The following is a 24590-nucleotide window of genomic DNA, read 5'->3' on the forward strand; positions in this document are numbered from 1 at the left end:
TAATAAAGTATGTTTCTTCATTGTCATATGATTATCATGCCTCGGGTAACCGAGATGGTAGCATCCTTATACCTGAGTGGTCCTGGTAAGGCACTTGGTGTATGGGGGTGTTACAATATTGCCTATGACACAAGTAATAGAAAAGCTGCCCGGATCTTTCATTTTTGGAGGGGCTTTATTCAACAGTAAATTACTAGACTCTTCCATAAATGAAATTGTCTCAAATTCGCTCAAATTTCTCTTACGCGTCACAATATCTTTCATAAACTTAGCGTAAGTGGGTACCTGAGTAACAAGTTCGGAAAAAGGGAGATTACGAAGGTTCTTCACGATGTCCACAAACTTACCGTCATGCTTGCTCGATCCTTGCGTCCTTCAGACGACTTGGGAAGGGTACCCTGATAGCGATGAGCGGTCCCGCAACCTTTCCTTTACCCTTATCAATGCGTGACGTCTCCACAGCAGGGGAAGATGACACGGTGGCGGTATTAGATACTGAATTAGGATTTCCGCCACTTAACGCACTGGATCGAGTACTTTGATCGCTCGATTGACCATGTTCTTCACTCAATCGAGTGATTTCTGCAGCTGAGTTCCTCGATCGAGTAGTAGTGTCACTCGATCGACCGTCTTGGAATTCTGCACCTCTCGATCGAGCACCATTTTCACTCGATCGAGTCACTGGACGATTAGAACCGCTCGATCGAGTAGAAGAGTCACTCGATCGAGTGGTTACAAAGACACGCAGCAAGTATTTCTGCAAGAACTCGTCTAGATCATCATCTCGAGTCATCATCAGCTGTCAACACCTCGTTTTCTTCATGAATAAGGTCATTTTGCAAATTCATCGCACTGGCTGGATCGCAAATTGGAAGAAACTTGGCTTGATCCGTCGCGTGTGTCAACTGCGCGACTTGCTCTTTCAATTCCGATATAACCGTATCAGATTTCTGTGACATACTCATCATAATGGATTTCAACTCGGCAATTTCTTCTCTTGCAGAGGGAGAGACCGGTTGTGGTACTGGCGTAGAAGGGGTAGAAACGCTCTTTATCTCTTCATATAGCTGGGAGAAAGGAACTCCCTGCTTGTACTTCTTGTAAGCAAGGGCGCGCTCTATACTTGCTACACATTCATAAAGATCGTGCCCTTCCTCGCCACATCTACCACATGGCTCTGTATGCTCTGTAATCGTAGGCATCTTGCAAATAAACTTCCGAGGCAAAAGTTAACCTGCAGCTGATCAAACTTTGCAAACAAAATGAGATCGGTCTCAAGGAATAAATTCCCTGAGACGAGAGACAAACTTAATTAAAGCAACAAATGTGCGCCACCTCCCCGGCAACGGCGCCAAAATTTGACACGTCTGTCGCGTACCTGTCAAAAATAACCAACTGGCTCTAACTAATATAGCTAGGGAAGTCGGGTCGAATCCACAGAGAGGTAGGAAATTGTCTGCTAAAACTAGGTTCGTCAAGGTAACCAAATTGGGGGTTTATAAAATGTGATTTCTAAACTAAGAGGACAGGGAGAAGAGAAATAAAAAGAAAGAGTTTAACAGATAAAGGAGAATAGCCAAGACAAACGGTTCACCATAATCATCTGGTCGAGTAATCTAGGTCCCAGGTCAATGCAGTACGGTCTAAGGGGTAGCGAACGTCACCTTTCGGTCCTTAATTCACCCTAAAGTGTAAACAGTTTAACTTTCGCCCTCGCTGCAATACTCTATTGTTCGCTACTAGTCTGCCTCTTCCAACCTTTCGGTCCAGGTCAAGGTCCACTAAGAATAAGGGTCTAATTGCGTCGACTCAATTAGGCAATTACAATTAATTGTAGCATTTAAACAACAAAGACGATACTGGCATTAACCTAGTAAATCGATTACTCTCCCTTCAAATTATGGATCCCCTATAGTCTTAGCATAGGGAAATTAGCTACTCATAATCGTCGGATTAACAATTACAATAACTAAATAATTAAAACTAAGCATGATGAATAAGCTATTAAGAGATGATTGAACAATTATAAAGCAAAGAGAAAAAAGGATTTAAAAGCAGTAGATACGATTAAGAAGTAAACTAGATTGATAATACCGAATCCGAGTCACAAATGTAGAGAATAAAAATCCAAAGAACAGTGATAGAAGTAGCAGTCCAAATGTACGTAGTGAAGATATGGGAGTAACGTGATGTTCTCCTCAGTCTTATACTGAAAAATCGTCTTAAACCTAATCTATGGACTAATTACAAAAGCCCATAAAAGATTAGGCGGAAATAAACTAAAAGCACACGAAAACCCCTCGATCGAGTAGAAAGATTACTCGATCGAACGCAAATCACTCGATCGAGCTAGAACAACCTCTCGATCGAGCACTGCTTGCAGAACTTCCTCGATCGACTCCTTTAAACTGGTCGATCGACCAATCTTGAGCGTGTAGAGCATTCGATCGAGCAGTAGACCACTCGATCGAGCTATATAGGCATGTTAGGACTTGAATTGCTTCCCGAACTCAGCTCACGCGTCTTCCGAATGTTAAATGTCCAAGCTCCAGCTCCTTATTTTCCATGAATGCATACAATTGGGACAATTAAGGCTCGATTTAGCTCCTCTTCAGTCAATTCCTGCAATTTACAACAAACGGACCAAAGTAGAATATTCGGGGGTATTTGTAGCCAGATGCTACATAAAAAGCATAGAAATACGTGCTGAAATAGGCTAAAAAGACTATACATTAGGCACGTATCATTGGGCAGAAATTAAAAAAAAAAAATTGTTTTTGTATTTTTCCTCTCGTTTTTGCTGAAAAACCGAGAGAAAAGTTTTTTTAATGGGTTGTTTCGGTTTTTTACCGAGATAATTGTTGAAGTTTTTTTGTTTTTGGCCAATTAATTATTGTGAAGCGGTTCATAATTAATAGATACCTAATTATTTTAAAACAGTTTAAAATATTGATTGATTAAATTCATATTACAAGTTTAATATGAATTAAGATTAAAATTAATGTGATTAATTGAGGAATTATCACTTAATTTGTTAATTTAAATAGGTGGTTTGGATAAATTAATCAACATAATTAAGGAATTGTGTCATGTATGTTTAATTTATTTTTAGTTGATGCATTTTAATTTTGTTGAATGAATCGTTGAATGAATTTATTTACGTATTTTTTTTGCAATCGGTTGTAATTTGTATTACTTAGTGTGGCCTTAGTCAAATTATGTTTTCGTAATGAAGGAAACATAATTTTTATGTAATTATGAGATCTCGTATCTCCTTTTATTTTTTCTTTAGTTTTGGGTTTTGAAATTAGAATGTAATAAATAGGTTTATTATGTAATTTATTTATTGTAATTTCAAAGAAGACTAAAGATGGAGATTGGAGCTCACTCCCGCTACATGGATCAAGATGGAACATCGAGACAAGCTTCTCGGGTCCAAGGATGGATTCCAAACTTGTATTTAATGTTCATTTTGATAGGATAGGCCACACTAAGACTTTATTATTGTTTTTACGTTTTCATTCCTATTGCTTTTCATTCACATTATAGTTTATGCATCATATTCCGCCTAAACCAAACCACCTACTACTAAAATGCATGAAAATTGACTCATATAGAATGTATGTTAGTTTTCATGGACATACAGATGTCACAGACTTATTAAGCCATCACCTTAGTTTATTCATTCTCGCATGCTAGATATTAGTTCACTTAAAATGAATTAAAATTAAGTTGATGGGATCTTCCTCTAAAAACGGAAATTGAGATTAGTCTTTATAAGGGCAAACAACTATGAATCCCTTCTTCATCGGTAGGCATAATATGACCCCTTCTACGTTGGGTAAGTAGTTGTGTTGACTTAGTTTACCTCAACATCATAGTCCGAAGAGTTTCTCGTGATTATGATGGACTAAAGATAGAATTTACAGAAATTCATCGACCAAGAATTCTAACGGTAGAATTAGCTAAAAGGTTAGCTTATCAATTTATAGATAATTGAGTCTTGGGATAATTTATATAATTCTTGAGGAAGGTCAATTGTATAAATGTTTTGAGTCTTCGCGTTATGACAGTAGTTCATTAGACTTAAAAATATAAACGATGCACATGCTTATTATTTTTATTCTTCTTCTCGCAGTATATAACACGTTTATTTTGATAATACTGTTACAACTAAATGGCTGGAAATAACGCAATCCCAATGCCTAGTGCCACACTTGGACGCGAGTCCTGGCTGAAAGCTTTCATGGACCATATGAATCAGTCCACGCGACTGAAGAATGATGGGTCCAACTATGCGGACTGGGAGGCGGCACTACGGAATGCTGCCATTGCTGACGGTAAGCTCAAGTACTTAACTAAACCAATACTGGTCAACCCAGGCCCCAATGCAGGAGTCAACGAGTCAATTGCTTATAGTGACTTCGTTATGAAAGCGGGTGCGATAAAGAACGTACTCATCTTTGCAATGGAAACCAATTTGCAGAGACGCTTCATTGCTCAAGGTGTAAACAAGATTTTCACCACGCTCACTAACGAATTCTCAAAAGCACCGAGAATCGTTACTTGTGAGCATACCTATCGCTTCTTTGATGCGAAACTCCAGAAGGGCCAACCGGTTAGCCCACACATTCTTCACATGATTAAGAATGTCGAGAAGCTGGAGGCACTTGATTGTAAAATCAGTGAGAGCATTGTCATAGACCGAATGCTTCATTCTCTTCACGATGGTTTTGCCCTTTTCAGGGCGAACTACTACATGAATGACTTGAAAAAGACTCCTCATGAGCTACACTCCCTTCTCGTACAGGCCAAGAAGGATATGAAACTGAGTGGGAGTGTAAAGCAGGATGTTCTCACGATTTTCAACAAGGGTAAAGGTAAGGGCAAGACTCATGGCGACCTAGCTGTAGGTAAGCCAAAGTTTAAAAAGCCAGGAAAGGGTAAGAGTGCGCATGGTGAGACTAGTGGCTCACAGGGCAAGGCAAAGAGCAAGGGCGGTGACATTGAGTGCCACCATTGTCACAAGACTGGACATTGGAGGAGGAACTGTCCCGTGTACCGAGAGGACATCAAAGCAGGCCGCGTTGTTCCTGTTGGTATGTCATCTTATATTCATATGATTGAGTTTAACCATACAAGTTTCGGAACTTGGGTACTTGATACTGGTTGTGATTCTCATCTGTGTAATAATTTGCAGGACCTAAAGAACATCATACTTCTCGAAAAGGGTGATGTGGACCTGCGAGTCAGGAATGGAGCACGAGTTGCTGCAGTCTCGAAGGGAACATATGTAATCCAACTCCCTAGTGGTTTTGAGTTATTTTATATAACTGTTACTATGTACCCAGTTTATCTAAGAACATTATTTCTATTTTCGTACTCGATATAGACGGTTTTGCATTTTCAATAAAGGATAATACCTGTATTTTCTTTTTAATGAAATGATTTATGGCAAAGCAGTTTCCATGAATGGAATTTACATCTTAGATAAAACCACGGAAGTATTACACGTGAGTAATAAGAAATTAAAGGTTGGTGACAAAGATCAAACCTATCTATGGCATTGTCGAATGGGACACATAAATGAGAAACGCGTGAAGAAACTCGTCGATAATGGGACTATTCCCGCATTCGAATTTTCTACATATGGCACATGTGAATCATGTCTCATAGGCAAAATGACTCGAATTTCCTTCAAAGGTGTTGGAATGCGCGCTAGTGACCTATTAGGACTCATACATACTGATGTTTGTGGACCTATGTCAATTACCGCTAGAGATGGCTATAGATATTTTATCAGTTTCACGGACGATTTGAGTAGATACGGATATGTCTACTTAATGAAGCATAAAAGTGTGTCCTTTGAGAAATTCAAGTAATACCAGAACAGGGTTGAAAACCAACTGGGTAGAAAGGTTGAAGCACTCCGTTCAGATCGGGGTGGCGAATATCTTTCAAATGAGTTTGATCAACACCTTAAAAACGGTGGAATCGTTTTGCAGTTAACTCCACCTGGAACACCTCAATTAAATGGTGTGTCCGAACGGAGAAATCGAACCTTACTTGACATGGTTCGATCCATGATGAGTCACACGGTAGTGCCGGATTCATTATGGGGTTTTGCTCTTTTGTCAGCCGCTCTTATACTTAACCGAAATCCGACTAAAGCTGTCAACAAGACTCCATATGAAATGTGGAAGGGAACGGTCCCTAACTTGTCCTTTATTCGGGTTTGGGGCTGCGAGGCTTATGTCAAGTGGAGACACGAGGATAAGCTCGGCCCGCGATCGGTCAAGACATACTTTATAGGTTATCCAAAAGGAACATTTGGTCATTACTTCTATTCGCCTACCGAACATCGAGTTTTTGTTGCGGCTAGTGCGACGTTCTTAGAGAAAGAATTTCTCGAGAACAAGACGAGTAATAGAACCTTCGAGCTGTCGGAGATTCCAGAACCAACAACCGAGGAACGGATGAAGGAAGTTGTTCCTTCAACTGATGATACGGTTAATATTCTTGAGGAACCTAGGAGGTCGGGTAGAGTCTCTCATCCTCCGGACAGATACATTGGTATGGTCGAGGAGAATGACGTTTTACTCCTAGAGAGTAATGAACTCGCTACCTATAAGGGTGCTATGGCCTGTTCCGACTCAAAGCTATGGCTCGAAGCCATGCAATCCGAGATGGACTCCATGTGTGAGAATGACGTATGGGATCTATTTGATTTACCTAATAAAGTAAAACCTCTACAGTGCAAATGGCTTTACAAAATAAAGCGTTCTGTAGACGCGCAACCAGATACCTATAAGGCACGACTGGTGGCAAAATGTTTCACTCAAGTGCATGGATTGTATTATGATGAGATTTTTGCACCTGTAGTCATGCTACGTTCCATTCGGATAATCTTAGCAATTGCCGCTTTTCATGATTATGAAATTTGGCAATTGGATGTGAAAACCGCCTTCTTAAACGGTTATTTGGAGATAGAGTTGTACATGGTGAAACCCGAAGGTTTCATAGATCCTGTACATCCTAAGAAAGTATGCAAGCTTAAACGTTCCATTTATGGACTTAAGCAAGCTTCTCGGAGTTGGAATCATCGTTTCGACCAGGTGATAAAAGAGTATGGTTTCACTCGATCGATCGAAGAACCATGCTTATACATCAAGTCGAGTGGGAGCAAGATTGTATTCTCGATATTGTTTGTCGATGACATACTCCTGATTGGGAATGGCATTCCTCTCCTATCTTTGGTTAAAGAATGGTTGAAGAACCATTTCCAGATGAAAGATCTGGGTGAGGCACAACGCATTTTGGGAATCCGTATCTACCGAGATAGATCACGATGGACGTTATCACATAGTCAGGAGTCTTATTTGGATAAGATTCTTGAGAAGTTCAGCATGACCAACTCCAAGAAGGGGAACCTTCCAATAACATCTGGGATGCAGTTGAGCAAGTCTCAGTCACCCACGACGCCTGAAGGGATTGAGCGCATGAGTCGTGTTCCTTATGCATCAGCTATAGGATCAATCATGTATGCCATGATATGCACACGTCCAGACGTGGCATATGCATTGAGTATGACGAGTCGGTACCAAAAGAATCCATGTACCTACGGAGGACTAAGGATTGGGTATTGACTTATGGAGGAGATACCAAGCTATGCGCAACCGGTTACGCAGATGCTAGCTTCCAAACGAATCGAGATGATTAGAAATCTCAGTCTAGATTCTTTCTTACTCTTAATGGTGATGCGGTCAGCTGGAATAGTTCCAAACAGGAAGTTGTAGCAGATTCTACTACTGATCCATTGAAGTATGATAAGCATGGAGGGCACGTTATTTCCATGAGAATTAAACGTGTTCCTGAGTTGTAATATTCGATTATGAATTTGATACATTATCTTTTTCATATACGATCTATAACTTCATCGTATTAATATAATATTTTGTTTTTCATGTGGATTGTACTGACAACTTTGAACGCCACAAAGTGAACTGAATTACATTATATTTTATTTTGGTCCGTAATCGCCTACAAGAGCTGATAACTCTGGCTATTATATTGTGCAGTCGATTGATGGTGGGTTCAACGAGCCATAAGTCAAACTGTTGACTGATCGATCACAAATACGAGATTATAACGATACCTCGTAGGACAAATTTTTGTGACAACGTAATGGAGTCCTAAATGTTTAAAAACATTCGGTGCCAGGTCGTGGATAGGACATCCATTGTGTTCCTAGAGTCGATTCTTTTGACTATCGACTATCTCTTGAGATTAAGGCAGTTTTTGGGTGAATTTGGTTTCTTTCTTACGGTCTGCCGTAACTGGAGGCTAAGTAGATTTTTTCTGGGTCATTTCATACTGTGCTTACATCTGCAGGATTCGAGTTGAGGAAAATATCCAACCCTTATCAGGTAAAGTTATTTCTCAGGGCCACTCGAGGAGTCGTAACTGAGATGCATGGCCATGCTCGAATGTTGATTCGTTTATCAGTTAAGTTACTCTCTAGTCGGGGAAACCACTCTTGATAATGATCGCTTGTAAAATACGACCTTTGTGAATACGGATTTGCAAATTGTTTTACATTGAGTGGGAGAAATTTTAGGATATGAGAATCGGTTATCGCACATACACTTGTGAGGACAAGTGGGAGTTTGTTGGAGCTTGTGTCCTCCACAAATTAGTGTTATAACATTTGTAAATCTCTTACAGGTTCACAAGGGTATACTTCGTATTTTAATCAGTTGATTAACGATTACCTAATAACGGTTGGCTTGCTAGAAAGTTTGACGTTATTATCATACAGATGGCGGTGATCAACTGGTCCCTAAAGGTCACACCTATAGGATGTGTTTGAGAGATGTGATTATAGAAATATAATCACATTGATGCCTTATATGACTAAACAGTTAGTCAATGTGTTGATGAGACAATTATTTAATGAAGATTAAATAATATTATTTGAGACGAATTAACTGTCAATTCGTAAATTGAATATAATAAGTTATATTTAATTAAATGTATGTAATGTTAGCTTGGATGAATTATTCTGTTAATTCGTAATTAAATGTAATCGGTTATTGTTCCGGGTGTAATTCCAGAGCAGTATTGTTTACCACGCAAGCTTGGTGAATGGATGTCTTTCCTTGCTTTGACTCTTCCTCTCGGTCTCTCCTGAAACGATGAACAAATTGAGGGCTCAGCTTTGCACCGAGCATACTCACTCCGACGCTCAAGTCAGTGAACTTAAAGGGATTAAGTGGTGTGTTACTTGACAAAGTATATTGTAGAGAGATAAGGGAGTTTATACCAGATGAATAGTGAGTTTTTAGGTTAGATTGTGGATCCCCTTCTCAATGAGAGAAGTGGAGTATTTATAGACTTTCACCTTTTGTCACGTAGTGGCCAAGTGGTTAGCAGGTGGAAAGACTGTTCTACCCTCGGCCGATGGACCCATGGCAGGCCGGTGGGCCCTGTTGACTCCGTGCCGAGGGGTCTTGGATGTGAGTACGCGGATGTGTCTCCCGGCTGGCTGATCGACCAGCCGAGACCCAAGTGACAGGCCGACGGGCTGCGTCGGTTAGGCTGTCCAAGGTGTTGACTTGCTGTGGATATCTTTGACCTTGCTCAATATGTTGACTCGGTCAGCGGGTGCAGAATATGCCCCATCAATTTGCCCCCAGCGTAGTCTATGCCGTGGTATGGACCTTCGATGAATGTTGAGCGTATTCTTCGCAAAGGTAAATTTCTGCCCCGGCTTCTTCTACCTCGGCTTGGTTCTGCTTAGGCCGTACCGTATCCCCCCTCCACATGGATGTGTAAAGGGCATCAAATGTGGAAAAGAAAATGGCGCTGGCTGAGACCGAGGTTGTGAGTGCCGTGTGCTTTTGATTGCCTCCAGCCGGTGCTGCCAAGCTTGGTTGCGTCAGCGGGCCGTTTGGCAAGTAGATACCAAGGAGCGTTTTGAAGAAGGTACGTCGATTGGTATTCTGTCAAGGAGCGTGTTGAGGAAGTTTTGTAACTGTTTGTCGATTGACATTCCGTGGCTGCATGCTTAACACGTGTCTCGGTGTTGATTGGTTGACGCTTCATGGGCTTTGCCCTGATTGGTCGGATTGAGTGGGCTTTGCCCTATAAATAGGGCAGTTAGCCCCTGAATTTGGTCTTCCAAATTCATTCTCTCAAAAAAATTTTTTCTTCTTGCTTAGTTTTCTTTGACGAAACTTCTCTCTAGTCTTTGAAGCGTTACTCGGCGTAACACTCTTCCCAAGGTAAACAAACAAATATTCCAACTTTTTAATTGTTAAGTTTTTTTTTTGTTGTGAACATGTCTTCTGCTGATGCCGGACCTAGTAATCCTGCGCCGGGGGGTTCCCCGTCGCGTCTTGATGAAGAGGAGGCACTAGCCGCCATCCCGATAAGGTCCGGGGGCCCTAGGTCTTCTTCTCCTGAAGTTGATCCAAAAGTTCTGGAGGATTGGGAGGATGATGATGATGTTGATGATGTTGATGATGACGGTGATGATGAGGAAAGGGCTCATTCTGATGACGAGAGGCCGTACATCCTGGATCACGGCGACGCCTGTAAGATCGGCCCTGACCGTGCTTGGACCCACAAGTTTGCCAGTTGTTCTGGTCCTGACTTCTTCGAACATCATTTCTCCTTTGGAAGGGAGTATAGGATTGTTATTCCTAAAGAGAGGTCGGTGTCTGTTGCTTGCCCCTCCTCCGGGTTGTATCGGCGTGTACATGAGACACCTGGAGTATGGGCTCCGGTTTCCTCTCAATGTATACGTTGCTACCATTATTAAAGCAATGAACGTCGCTGTGGCACAGCTGCATCCGTTGGCCATTAGGATGATCATTGGTTTTGTGTGGCTATGCCAGTTCAAGGGGGAGATTCCAACGGTGAACCTATTCCGCCGGCTTCATCACCTTCGACTGAACGTCGCCGGTGGCATGGGGTGGTATAGCGTACAGACCGAGCCAGGTTATCTCACCGTCCCCAAGCTCACTTCCCGCAAGGATTTGGAAGAAACGGTGGGTATATGTTGAGGTTCCGGGGATTATCCATCGCCTCGGTCCTTCCAAAGACCAAGTCAATTTGCGGTGCGAGAGCAAAGGGGAGCGTGAGAAATATGTCTCCCGGGCAAGCTTAAGATGGACGCCTTGAAGGTCCCTCTTAATCCGGACGAACGGCGGGCGATGAAGTTGTTTGAGGCGAGAAGGATGGGTCGCCGAAGGGATGGATGCCCCGACACGAGATCATTCTTCAAGACGAGCCGCTCGCCACGTCGGCCTCATACCGGCCCTAGCACGGGGTGAGTGGGGTCGGTGTGAGGCCCATCTCGCTTTTAATGTTTGTTTTTTGAATTTTGATTTATTTCTTTTGTTTAACTCTTGTTTCGTTTCTTTCACTGCACCGTTTTGGCCGATCTGTCCTGGGAGAGGAAATCCTCTTGAAGATGGGACTTGACAAAGACAAGAACGTTGTTGAGATGCATCCGAAGGCCGATAAAAGTGATCGCAGACCGGCGCCAAACGACCTCATGGACCCAGATTGAAGGGCCTAGATACGACGGCGGCCCAGGCGAAGGTTGCTGGTAACATACCGCGCCGAACGCGAAAAACAAAGTTTTCGGTGGCGACGGCGTCAACATCAGTTCCACCTCCAATCCCTTCAGTTCAAAAGGAGACGAAGGAGATCGTCGATATTACCGAGGAGGAGGTCACCTTGGCAGTGGAATCTCTCTCTTCCGCAAGAGGAAAGAGACTATCGCTGCCGCCGATGTCACCGCCGCTTCGCTACTATCTCGCTCTATCGCGCGAGGCCAAGCAAAGAAATGGGTCCTCCGGCCAAGAAGGCCAAGCCTGGTATAGATCTATCCTGTGGCTCAGACTTAGCCGGTTCATTAGGCGTTCCGATGACAAAGCTCTCGGTATGTCCATGAATGTTGACATGGATGCTTTGATTGAATTTTTTGTAGATCAACCGCCGCCGCCACCGGACACACCGTTGAACGGCGCCCGAGAAGCGACTGCGCGCAGACGGGTGGTAAAGATGCCACCGTCGTCTCCTCCTTCCGAAGCCTACCCCCGCCTTGATTAGGTCGGAGGGCATAAGTTTGTCCAGGATGCCGGCGAAGTGGGGATGATGTGGCAGTGCTCATATTATGGAGCAAGAAAAGGTCATGGCTGAAGTTGCCCCACAGCTTGATCGGCTCAAGCTTGAGCTCGCCGCTGCGAAGAAGGAAGCTGAGAGGGCCAAGGCTGAGGCTGAAAAGGCGGTCCGTGCTGAGCGAAAACTTAGGGAGGACGCCGAAAAGGCGGTCCTTCCGAGAGAGCTAAGGTTGAGGCCGCGGAGGCCGATGCCGCTAAGCGGCCTGGAGGAGCGTGACCACCTCCAGTGTCGTCGACTTCACTTTTGCCAAGAAGAGGGACGAATGGAAGTCTATGTTTAACGCCCAGGGGAAGGTGGTTTGGAATACGAGGGCTATCATCGCCGCAGGGAGTTGGACATTGAGAAGCTCCAAAGCGTCATTCTTCCTAACATGTGCGCCCAACACGGGACTGGCCGAAGAAGCCGCCGGGGAAGTGATAGGGGAGCTCTTTCTTGATGGCTCCTTTCCGTGGCAAAAATTTGACGAGCTGCTTGATGACAAGCTTGATGCTAAGGAGAAGGACGCGGAGGCGAAGGCCGCTGAGGAGGCAAGGGTGAAGAAGGAGGAAGAGGAGGCCGCGGAGAAGGCGGCCCATGCTGAGAAGGCGAAGGCGGCCAAGGAGGAAGCTGAGAGAATGAGAGCAGCTGAGGCTGCTGAGGCTGAAGCTGCCAAGACAGTTTCTGGGTCGCCTACCAAAGATGATGTTTCTTGACGTCGCCGATGGCGAGCAAAGAACAGCATAGAGAGACGGGCGGTCGTCACGAGTTCACCCGACATCTCGGATAGCTTCATTGTTCGGGGCCAATTATTAAGCCTTTCCTCCCGCCATCTTTTGGCGCTTCAAATGATATGTCTCGTAACCTTTTGTTCTTCTTTTCCTTGTTTTTTGTAAAACTTTGGTAGGTTGTGTTTTGGCTTATCCCTATGGGGACGGCCGTCGTCTGTATTCTCCTTACTTGTAATCATTTTCAATAAAGCTTGTTTATTGGCCTCGGCTTGGGGCTTTGATCACAATCCTTCACTTGTCTTCTTACGTTATTAATTGAGCGCTTTTTTTGTTTTTACCTTCGGCCTGGCCGAGGCAGTTAGAATGCGTATCTCAACTGTGTTTAACGTTTTTTAAAAATGTTAGCATGTTGGTCGCTTCCTCTTTCACTCTCGGTCTGGCCGAGGCGTCCGATTTGCGCTTTCCAACCGCCGCTGTGAACATGTTAGCGTATCGACCGTTGTGTCCCCTGCCAGGCCTTCGGTTGGCCGAGGCGGCTAGAGGTTACGGCTCGACAGCGTTCGTATCTGTAGACATATTGATCGCTTCCTCTGCCAGGCCTTCGGTTGGCCGAGGCGGCTAGAATTGCATCTCAACTGTACTTATACGTTCCTAAGGCATGTTGGTCGCTTTCGCGAGTATCAATCGCTACTGGTAGTAGGATCGCCGTGGCGTCTACTTCTTGGGGTGATTGCCGGCTTGGGCGTGGCGTCTACCTCGATATGACTACGGAGGGGATAAACACTTTGATGGAAAACTTGGATGATTTTTCAATAGATATAAACACGCGTTGGGGTGCCAACAACAGTTTTTGGACACCTCCGCCGCTATACAAAGTATTTCCTGAGGTTGTCAGTGTTCCAATGGCTCATCAAAGGCACACCCTCCATATCTGTCGGTCCCGGTATGTACCCGGCCTCATTTCTTCAACCACTTTATAGGGACCCTCCCGATTGGCCGTCAATTTACCATGAATGCTTCCTTTGTTGGTGGCGGCCGACTTTCTTAGGACTAGATCCCCTACTTTTAAGTCTCTTTTGTGGACTCTTGATTTGTAGGCTCTTCTCATTCGGTTTTGGTATACCGCCAAGTTGAGGCGTGTCTTGTATCTCGGCCCTCTTCGACCAGGTCTAGGGAGGTTCTCAGACCTTCCTCATTTTCAACCGGGTTAAAGGTGGCCGTTCAGAATGTCGGCACCGCCGCTTCAATTCGCGGGATCGCTGCACCGTAGACTAAGTGGAATGGATGCACCCCGTTGCTTCTTTCTCCGTGGTTCGAAGGGACCACGGGACGCCTTGAGTAGTTCATCGGCCCATCTTCCCTTTAGGTCTTCAACTTTCTTCTTCAAACCGTTGAGGATTGTTTTATTGGCCGCCTCCGCCCGTCTGTTGCTCGTGGGTGGCAAAGTGAGGAGTATGCAAATTTGATATCAAGCTCTTCCAACCAGTTCATTATTGTGTCACTCCAAAACTCTCGGCCGTGGTCAAATACCATGACTTGGGGTAACCCAAAACGAGTTATGACATTTTCCCATTACCTTTCTTTACGCCGTCGTCTTCGCAGTACCGCTACTGACTTCAACCCATTTGGTGAAGTAGTCAACGGCGACAATCAAGTACTTTCTTCCTCCGGATGCCGTTGGAAATGGCCCTAGTAGATCCATCCCCCTCGTGCAAAAGGAAGGGGACTAAGTACCGGCCGCAGTCTCGCGAAGGTGCATGTATCACCGGAGCATGCATTTGACAGTTGTTGCACTTTTTGGTTTTGGCTCTGGAATCCTCAAGCATGGTGGGCCAGAAGTAGCCGGCTCGGAGAGCTTTGTGGGCTAGTGTTCTTGCCCCCATGTGATGACCGCAGATGCCTTCGTGAATTCTGTCAAGATAGCTCGCGTCGGGTACCGGGCCGACACATTTCAAGAGTGGCCTTATCACGGACCTCCGGTATAATTCTCCTTCAAACACCAAGTACCTTGCTGCGATCCTTTTTATCTTCTGTGAGAGACTGCGGTCCTCCGATAACTCATTCATCAGTTTGTACTTCATTATCGGAGTCATCCACGTTGTCTCGGCCTCTATGTCGCCCACCATGCCGACGGTCTCAGTAATGCTTTTGGCATTCCTGATGTCCACTAGCACGGTTCGACTGACATTCTTGATGGTTGAACTGGCAAGCTTTGAGAGAGCGTCGGCTCGGTTGTTCTCAGACCTGGGAATGCATTGTATCTGGAAAGATTTCAATTTTGAAGTGTCAGCTTTTAGCCTTTCCAAGTATCTTACCATTCCGTCGTCTCGAGTCTCGTACTCTCCTCTGATTTGATTAGCCACTAAAAGTGAATCTGTTTTCAAAATGATGTGTTCCGCCCCGGCAGCTCTAGTTAGCTCGACTCCAGTTATCACCGCCTCGTATTCGGATTCGTTGTTTGAGGCCGAGATGGTAAATTTCAAGGCGTACTCAAAATCGTCCCCGTTTGGGCTGATGATAAGGATGCCGGCTCCTGAGCTGTTCGCCGTGGAGGACCCGTCGGTGTATACTTCCCATACTCCGGGGTTTGACTCTTCTTGATATGTGCACTCGCCGGGGAAGTCGCAAGTGCCTGTCCCTTTATCGAGGGCCTCGGCTTGTATTGAATGCCGGCGGATAGTTCTCTGCCCATTTGATGAGCCTGCGGATTGCTCAAATTTTTCCAATGCTTTCTCCAATGGTTGGTCGGTTAAGACCGTCACGGGATGTGCGTCGAAGTAAGGTTTCAGTTTCCTTACGGCAACGACGACAAAGAAAGGCCGCTTTTTCAATCGGTGGGTAATTTCTTTCGGCGGGCAACAATGTATGGCTGACAAAGTAGATTGGGTGTTCTTTGTTTGTCTTATTCTTCGATGATCACGGTGACCGACCGTGGCCGAGGTGATTGTTATGTATAGATATAGCGTCTCCCCAAAGATCGGCTGGACGGGGTTGGGAGAGTTTGAAGATGAGCTTTGGATGCCCGAAAGCCGTGCTCTGTTCCTCCCCCCCAGTGAAGTCTTTATTTCCCTTCAACACTTTGAAGAATGGGGTGCTCTTGTCGGCCGACCGAGAGATGAAACGGGCGAGAGCCGCCATCCTCCCGGCCAACATCATAACCTCTTTTCGATTCCTCGGCTCCGTGCAGTCCAGTGATTGCTTGGACTTTTTCTCGGATTGGCATCAATTCCCTTGGCGCCGACAAGCACGCCGAGGAACTTACCCGACAGGACACCGAAGTTGCATTTCATTGGGTTAAGTTTCATCTTGTATTTCCTTAGTGAACAGAATGTCTCGTGTAAATCGGCTAAGTGCTCGCTGTCAGACTTGCTTTTTACAATAGCATCGTCGACGTAAGCCTCGATGTTTCGCCCTTTTTGATCTTGAAACACTTTGTCCACTAGCCTAGTGTAAGTTGCGCCAGCGTTTTTCAAACCGAACGGCATCATTTTATACATGTATGTGCCGTTACCGGTGATGAATGCGCATTTAGGCATGTCTTCTTCGGCCATGAATACCTGATGATACCCCGAGAAGGCGTCCCAGCTCAAGATAGTGTAGCCTGCCGTGGCGTCGATTAAACTATCTATTCGAGGCAAGGGATAGCAATCTTTGGGGCACGCTTTATTAAGATTGGTAAAATCTACACACATCCTCCACGCCCTCGATGATTTCTTCACCATTACAACATTAGCTAACCACTCGGGATAAGTACAAGGCATGATAAAGCCCGCCGCTAGTAATTTATCTACCTCGGCTTTGATGGCCTCATCCTTCTCGGCCGAGGAGTTCCTCATCTTACGCTTGACGGGGGCGAGCGGTGGAGAGTACGTTCACCTTGTGAACAATTACCTCCCGGCTCACGCCCGGCATCTCGATTCTTGCCGAGTAAGCGAAGACGTCTTTGTTCTTCCTCGGCCAGGTCTAGGAGAGCGGCCCGAATTTTGGCTCCAGGTTGATACCGAAGCGATTACGGTGCGCCCGGGTCAATTTCCACTTCTTCGGTCTCGGCTCCTTCGACCATGCCGACAGTGGCATCCATGAGGTCGCCCGCTTTGTTGTAAGGATGGGCTTTTCCCCTTCTCGACTTCTTCGCCACTTTGAGGGATTGCATGTTGCACCCTCCGGCGATACCGGACGTTGACTACTTCGTCTTTTCGTCCTTTGAGACGAGCTTATGCGCTTCCCCGGTCCGAGACATACATCGTTGTCGGGCGCGGATGGACATTATCGCATCGGCCTCGCTCGAGTGACTCGGCCTATGAGAACGTTGTTGGCGGACGAGCCGTCAATGACCACGAACTCAGATAGGACATTCTTAGCCGCATTCCCTCGTCGAACATCACCGGCACTGATTGACCCTGTGGGTACAGTGCGGCCCGAAAAACCCGTACAACGGATTGGTGCGGGGGCTCAAGTCCTCAATCTTCGACCGAGATTGAGAAAGCACTCCCTGAACATGATGTTCGTGTAGGCGCCTGTGTCAATCAAGCACCTCTTGACCAGGTGGTTGGCTATGTCCAAGTGGACTACAAGTGGGTCGCTGTGCGGGGCGATGACTCCCTCGTAGTCCTTCTTCCCAATAGTCATATCGGGGATGTTAAAAGCGGGGATCGTTGTTTTGGGCACAAAGTTGATGGCCTGATATACCTCGTTCAGGTGCCGTTTGTGCCCATGAGCGGACCCACCGTTCTCGTTGCCCCCGATGACAACATGGATTACTCCTATCCGTTCAAAGACGGATTTTTTATTTGAGCCGCCGGTATTAGTCTTTTGGCCTCCGGCAAAATATTTGCTGAGGCTCCCCTTCCGGATCAGCTCTTCAATGGCATTCTTCAGATGCCGGCAGTTGTCAGTTAAGTGACCAGTGTGGCCGTGGTACTCACAAAGATCGGCTCGTGTCACCATCCCCCTCGCCTTGGGAGGCCTTTCCCACTTCCGACCCTCGTTCTTGCTCGGGAGAAGACCTCGGCAGCAGATACGACCAGGGGGGTGTGACCATTGTACCGCTTTTGGTAGTACGGTCCCGAACTCCCCCCGGCGCCCGCCAAGTTCTGTTTCCTGGCGGACTTGTCAGACCGTGACCTATTATTATCACGGCGTCCTTCATCCGGGTTGTCCTCTCGGCGGCTCTTACTCTCTGAGTGCCTGGCCTCGCTGTGGCCTACCCAGGTTTTGTGATAGTCCTCCACCTTTATGGCTTGGTCGGCCATCTTCCTGGCGGAGTCTAGGTTCAGGCCTCCGCACTTGATGAGCTCGTTTTTTAAGTCCCCTCTTGGGAGGCCTTTCATCATCGCGAAGGCCGCAGTTCATTGCTCACTCACGAATCTGCTGAACCTTGGCGTCGAACCTCTTCACATAACTTCGGAGAGACTCGCCTCCCTCCTGTTTGATAGTCAGGAGATCCGATGTCTCGACGGCCCTTCTCTTATTGCAAGAATACTGGGCCAAAAATATGTCCCTTAGGTCGCCATAACAGTATATCGACCCATTGGGTAGCCCCTTGTACCAACTTTGTGCCATTCCATGCAGGGTCGTTGGGAAAACTCGGCACCAAACCTCATCAGGCTGCTCCCAGACCGACATGTAAGACTCGAAGGCCTCGGCATGGTCGGTTGGGTCGCTTTCTCCTTTGTATGATATGGGCGGCAACTTTAGTTTAGTCGGCACCGGGACCTCTAGGACATAGGCGCTGAGGGGCTGTCTGACCACGTGTCGAATGACACGCGGCGATCGGCTCCTCGCATCCCTAGTCCGGCTCCCCTCCCCGTGGCGGGAAGGGCTTCTTCTCCGACTCTGGTGAGTCGGACTTCTTCTCCGACTCTGGTGAGTCGGACTTCTTCTCCGACTCTGATGAGTCGGACTTCTTTCACTCCTCTGGGGCAGGCCTCGTTGGTGCTGCGGCGACGCTGTCCTCCCGCGAGTGCGGGAAGGACTCAGGTCTACCACTGGCACTCTGGGCTCCCCCGGCGTCTTGACATGGTCAGCTTCCTCCAATACTCCGTTCAAGTTTCTCGGAATCACCTTTTGGGCCCTGGTCTCCTGTGAGGGTGCCGCCGCTCTTGTCGTCGTGACAGTGTGAGTCGGCGTGCTACCCATTAGGTCCAGGAGTAGCTTTAGTTTAGCTGCATCAACCACATGTCCCATGATAGTGACTTGGTCGGTGGGCAGCGGTGTTTCTGGTATTATTGGCATCCCGTACGCCGGCTGAATAACTCGGCCGGTGGGGGACTGCCCAATCCCAGAATTGTGGACTGTATCATCCTGGCAGAATTCGGTTTCGTCAGTCACAACTATTTCTTGTTGCTTTGACATTTTCTTAGCTTGTTGGGTGGGTTTTGTGTTTTTTCTTTTTTTTTTTAAGGGATTTGACTAGCTTCTAGTATCTATCCCCACAGACGGCGCCAATTGTTCCGGGTGTAATTCCAGAGCAGTATTGTTTACCACGCAAGCTTGGTGAATGGATGTCTTTCCTTGCTTTGACTCTTCCTCTCGGTCTCTCCTGAAACAATGAACAAACTGAGGGCTCGGCTTTGCACCGAGCGTACTCACTCCGACGCTCAAGTCAGTGAACTTAAAGGGATTAAGTGGTGTGTTACTTGACAAAGTATATTGTAGAGAGATAAGGGAGTTTATACCAGATGAATAGTGAGTTTTTAGGTTAGATTGTGGATCCCCTTCTCAATGAGAGAAGTGGAGTATTTATAGACTTTCACCTTTTGTCACGTAGTGGCCAAGTGGCCAAGTGGTTAGCAGGTGGAAAGACTGTTCTACCCTCGGCCGATGGACCCATGGCAGGCCGGTGGGCCCTGTTGACTCCGTGCCGAGGGGTCTTGGATGTGAGTACGCGGATGTGTCTCCCGGCTGGCTGATCGACCAGCCGAGACCCAAGTGACAGGCCGACAGGCTGCGTCGGTTAGGCTGTCCAAGGTGTTGACTTGCTGTGGATATCTTTGACCTTGCTCAATATGTTGACTCGGTCAGCGGGTGCAGAATATGCCCCATCAGTTATATTTAATATCAACAAGATGAATGTGTCATAGTGGTAATAGTGAGGGTACTCAAACCAAGAGGTCATGGGTTCGATCCTCACTAGATGACAATTTACACATTTTTTACATTTTTGGAATAACTGAAAAAAGAGAAATTAACTCTCTTAATTTCGGTATATGGGCCGAAAATTTGGAAGGAAAATATCTACCCTATTACACCTTATACTCGGTTTTATAAGGGAATGGGAGATCATTATTTTCTAACCTAATTTTAACCTAGTTTTGCTCATCATTTCTCTCATCAGAAAATCACACAAAAACCCTAATATTTACATAAAATTGGGGATCTCATTCTAGCAATTTGAGGGGCATTTCTCGGAGCATCTTGGGTGCAACTGATAGGAGAATATCATTGCGATATTGTTCATAGGCCATAAAAGTTAGGACCGAAGATTATTTCTTAATCCTTTACGATTTTGTTTATGCAATTTATTTTATGACTAGTTATCATCACTTTATAATTCGTTATAATCCTTAAATATAAAGGGATGCATACAGATAAATCCCACAGACAGCAGTGCCCTTTTATATCGCGTCATCAGTCTAGTAGCAACCCCAGTCATGTACGTCCAGATTCCTACAAAATTAAACTCTCAACCAAGACAAGTGACATTAAAAGGATTCAAATTACCCAGAAATCAGCAGCAATAAGCCGACTCGACTAAGTAACTAACAAATAATTAACAATTAACAAACATAAAAACAATAAAATTTTAAGCTTGGGTTGCCTCCCAAGAAGCGCCTTATTTTATGTCGTGGCTCGACATAATGTCAACGCTCAATTCTCATAAACTGGATCTTCTAAATCTTTGATATCAATCCATTTAGCTTCAAATCCCTCATAATATGGTTTAAGCTTGTGACCATTCACTTTGAATTCTTTCCCAGAATTACAACACTTAATATCGACTGCACCATGCTCATACACCTTAATAACCTCAAAAGGTCCATTCCATCTTGATTTTAACTTACCAGGAAAAAGCTTCAACCTCGAGTTATGAAGTAATCCTTTATCTCCAACAGAAAAAAATTTCCTAGATAGCATCTTATCATGATAGTTCTTTGTTTTGTCTTTCTAAATCAGAGTTCTCATAGGCATTATTTCTTATTTCCTCTAACTCCTGAATTTCCAATTTTCTAAAGGCAACGACTTTTTGTAATCCATGTGACACTTCCTAATTGCCCAAAAAGCTTTATGTTCTAACTGTACTGGAAGGTGACATGATTTCCCAAATAACAATCGATATAGGGACATTCCTATTGGAGTTTTATAAGCAGTCCTATAAGCCCATAGCCATAATGCATCACCTAAACGTTTACTCCAATCTTTTCTGTTGGGATTCACCACTTTCTCCAAAATAGACTTTATTTCTCTGTTTGAAATCTCAGCTTGTCCATTAGTCTACGAGTGATAAGTAGTTGAAACCTTGTGAGTAACATAGTACTTTCTAAACAAAGCCTCAAGAATGCGATTACAAAAATGAGTACCCTTGTCACTAATTATAGCTCTAGGTACAGTACACCAAACCTATTAAAAATTTGATCCTTAACAAAGTCAACCACCACTTTAGAATCATTAGTTCTAGTAGCTTTTGCTTCCACCAATTTAGAAACATAATCGACGGCTAACAGAATATAAGTATTGCCAAAAGAAGATGGAAATGGCCCCATAAAATTAATACCCCATACATCAAATAAATATATTATACACATAAATAGAACTGAGCGGCATTTGATCTCTCCTAGATATATTACCACTTCCTTGACATTTATCACATGACTTTACAAAAAAAAGTAATCATATTTATGTAGAGTAGGCCAATAAAATCCACATTCCAAAACTTTGTGAGCAGCTCTTTTAGGACCAAAATGACCACCAGACTCAAATGAATGACAAAATTCAAGAATCGACTTAATTTCGTGTTCATGTACACACTTTCTCACAATATCATCAGAACATATCTTGAATAAGTAAGGCTCATCCCATATATATTGTCTTGCATCATACTTGATTTTATCTTTTCTAGCCGTAGTCAGTTCTTTAGGGAATTCTTTTGATACTAAATAATTAACTATGTCCAAGGTGATGTATTATGCAATGCATACAATTGTTCATCAGGAAATAAGTCAGATGAAGGATTTAACACTTCTTTATCATGAACAATTCTACTAAGATGGTCAACGACAAAATTTTCAGCTCCCTTCTTATCTTTAATTTCTAAATCAAATTCTTAAAGTACAAGCATCCCAACAATCTTGGCTTAGACTCTTTATTTTTCAAAAGATATTTATCATGAACAATTCTACTAAGATGAGTTTCTCTTTTAAAGTATCAAAAGCATTCTTGCACTTATCATCAAACACAAAGACAACATCTTTAGCAAGTAAAGCATAAAGTGGAGATGCAATGGTAGAGAAATTTTTAATGAATTGCCCATAAAAACCTGCATGCCCTAAAAATGAACGCATTTCCCGCACACAAGTGGTATACGGTAAAGAACTTATAACATCAACTTTGGCTTTGTCAACTTCCAGACCCCTAGAACTAACAATATGTCCTAGAACGGTACCTTGCTCGACCATGAAAATATGAAATGACATTTCTCAAAATTCAAAACAAGGCCTGTTTCAAGTTTCAACACATCTTTTAAGAACAAGAGATAAATTATGGAGGCACATATCAAAGTTATCACGAAAAACAGTAAAATCATCCATAAAAACCTCCATAGAATTATCAAGAAGATCTGAAAAAATACTCATCATACAACGCTGAAATGTACCTGGCGCATTACAAAGACCGAACGACATTCTCCTAAATGCAAACGTTCCAAAAGGACACGTGAAGGTAGTTTTTTCTTGGTCTTCGGGGCTATGGGGATTTGAATGTAACCAGAATATCCATCAAGAAAACAAAAATAAGACCGTCCCGCAAGCTTTTCTAACATTTGGTCAATAAATGGTAAAGGAAAGTGATATTTTCTAGTCGCTTGGTTCAATTTCCTATAATCGATACACACCCTCCATCCATTAGATACCCTAGTAGGGACAAGTTCCCCTTTACTGCTTTCGACAACAGTAACCCCGTTTTCTTAGGCACAACATGAATAGGACTGACCCACTTTGAATCTGAAATAGGAAATATTACTCTGCGTCACGCCATTTTAGAATTTCTTTCTTTACAACTTCCATCATGGAAGGATTTAATCTACGTTGACACTCTCTAACAGGTTTAGCATCATTTTCAAGATATATCCTATGCATGCACAAAGTTGGACTAATCCCTTTAATGTCAGCTATGGTCCATCCAATGGCCTCTTTATATTCACACAGAACATTTAACAATTTCTCCTCTTGTGACTCTGTTAATAAACTAGAAATAATAACTGGCAAAGTTCCATTTTCACACAAATATGCATACTTTAAACCAGTGGGCAGGGGTTTTAATTGTAGTTTAGGAGCACATTTTACAGACGGAATCAGTTTAGGAGCATTAGTGGGCAGTTCAAGACTTGAAAAACATTCCAGAACGCCATCTTTTTCACAAAAATCAGATCTGGAAACTGCAGGTATGGTATTGACAAATGCATTAGTGTGAGCATGTTCACCATCAGAGTTATCACTTATCAGATCAGCATTTTCAGGTGAAATTGTTCACATCATACTCATACTCTTTATCAAAGAACTTTTGTGCAATTTGATCAATAAAATCAATGGCATCAATAGAGCTCACATTGTTCACTAAAAAGATATTGAAGGGTTTTGGTAAATATTGTTAGTCAAAGATTATTATTCTTTTAGCTGTAGATTAGGAATAGATAATATTGTGTATATCTTCTAAGAAATTAGTTACCTAAAGTTTAGGTGATAGAGTTGTATATATGTATGGCTTTGATAATGAATGAATCATCAATTTACGCAGTCATTTTCTTGCCCTAGTTTCATAATTTAGCATGGTATCATGAGCAGGTACTTTTCTTAGATCTAAACAAAAAAAAAAAATATAATCCAAATCAAAACACACAATGACAAAGGGAGACGGTGCAGGCAAGAAACATGAAGAATATGAAAAACGAGTTATACCCATGTCATCACCGCTTTATCTCCACCCTTCCGATAGTCCTAATATGTCGCTCACAACAACCAAATTCAATGGCGATAATTACGATTTGTGGGCAGCTGCTGTCAAGAATGGCTTGGATGCCAAAAACAAGTTAGGATTCATCGAAGGGAAGGTCAAAAAACCGTCAGGAGATGAAGGAGAGGACAATATCGAGTTGGTGGCATGGAGGCAATGTAATGCCATGTTAAGAGGATGGTTGAGATCCTCCATTGAGGACAAGCTGCACGCAAGCATTACGTTCTCAGGTAGCGTGAAAGAAATCTGGGACGAGTTGCGTGAGCGATATGCGGCAGGAAACGCGCCACGAGTTCATCAGTTGAAAGGAGAACTGAGTGAGTGCAAGCAAGGAAGGGAGTCAGTGGTAGAATATTACACTCGTCTCAAGATAATATGGGACGAACTTGCCAATTACTCTCGAGTTCCACCATGCACATGTGGAGCAGCCGCGGAATTAACAAAGGAGCGAGAGGAAGAGAAAGT

General features: G+C 44.2%; 1 protein-coding gene across 1 annotated transcript in view; it reads right to left on the bottom strand.

Moving 5' to 3' along the window:
* Positions 1 to 21035, bottom strand: part of LOC141630447 (uncharacterized) — a 62069-nt gene extending 41034 nt beyond the window's left edge. The window contains exon 1 of the mRNA XM_074443267.1: positions 20784 to 21035. Within this exon, the coding sequence (XP_074299368.1) occupies positions 20784 to 21035 (252 nt within the window). The remainder of the gene's footprint in view (positions 1 to 20783) is intronic.
* Between the last annotated feature and the right edge of the window lie 3555 nt (positions 21036 to 24590).

This window comes from Silene latifolia, chromosome Y (assembly GCF_048544455.1).
Source record: "Silene latifolia isolate original U9 population chromosome Y, ASM4854445v1, whole genome shotgun sequence".
Classification (NCBI taxonomy): domain Eukaryota; kingdom Viridiplantae; phylum Streptophyta; class Magnoliopsida; order Caryophyllales; family Caryophyllaceae; genus Silene; species Silene latifolia.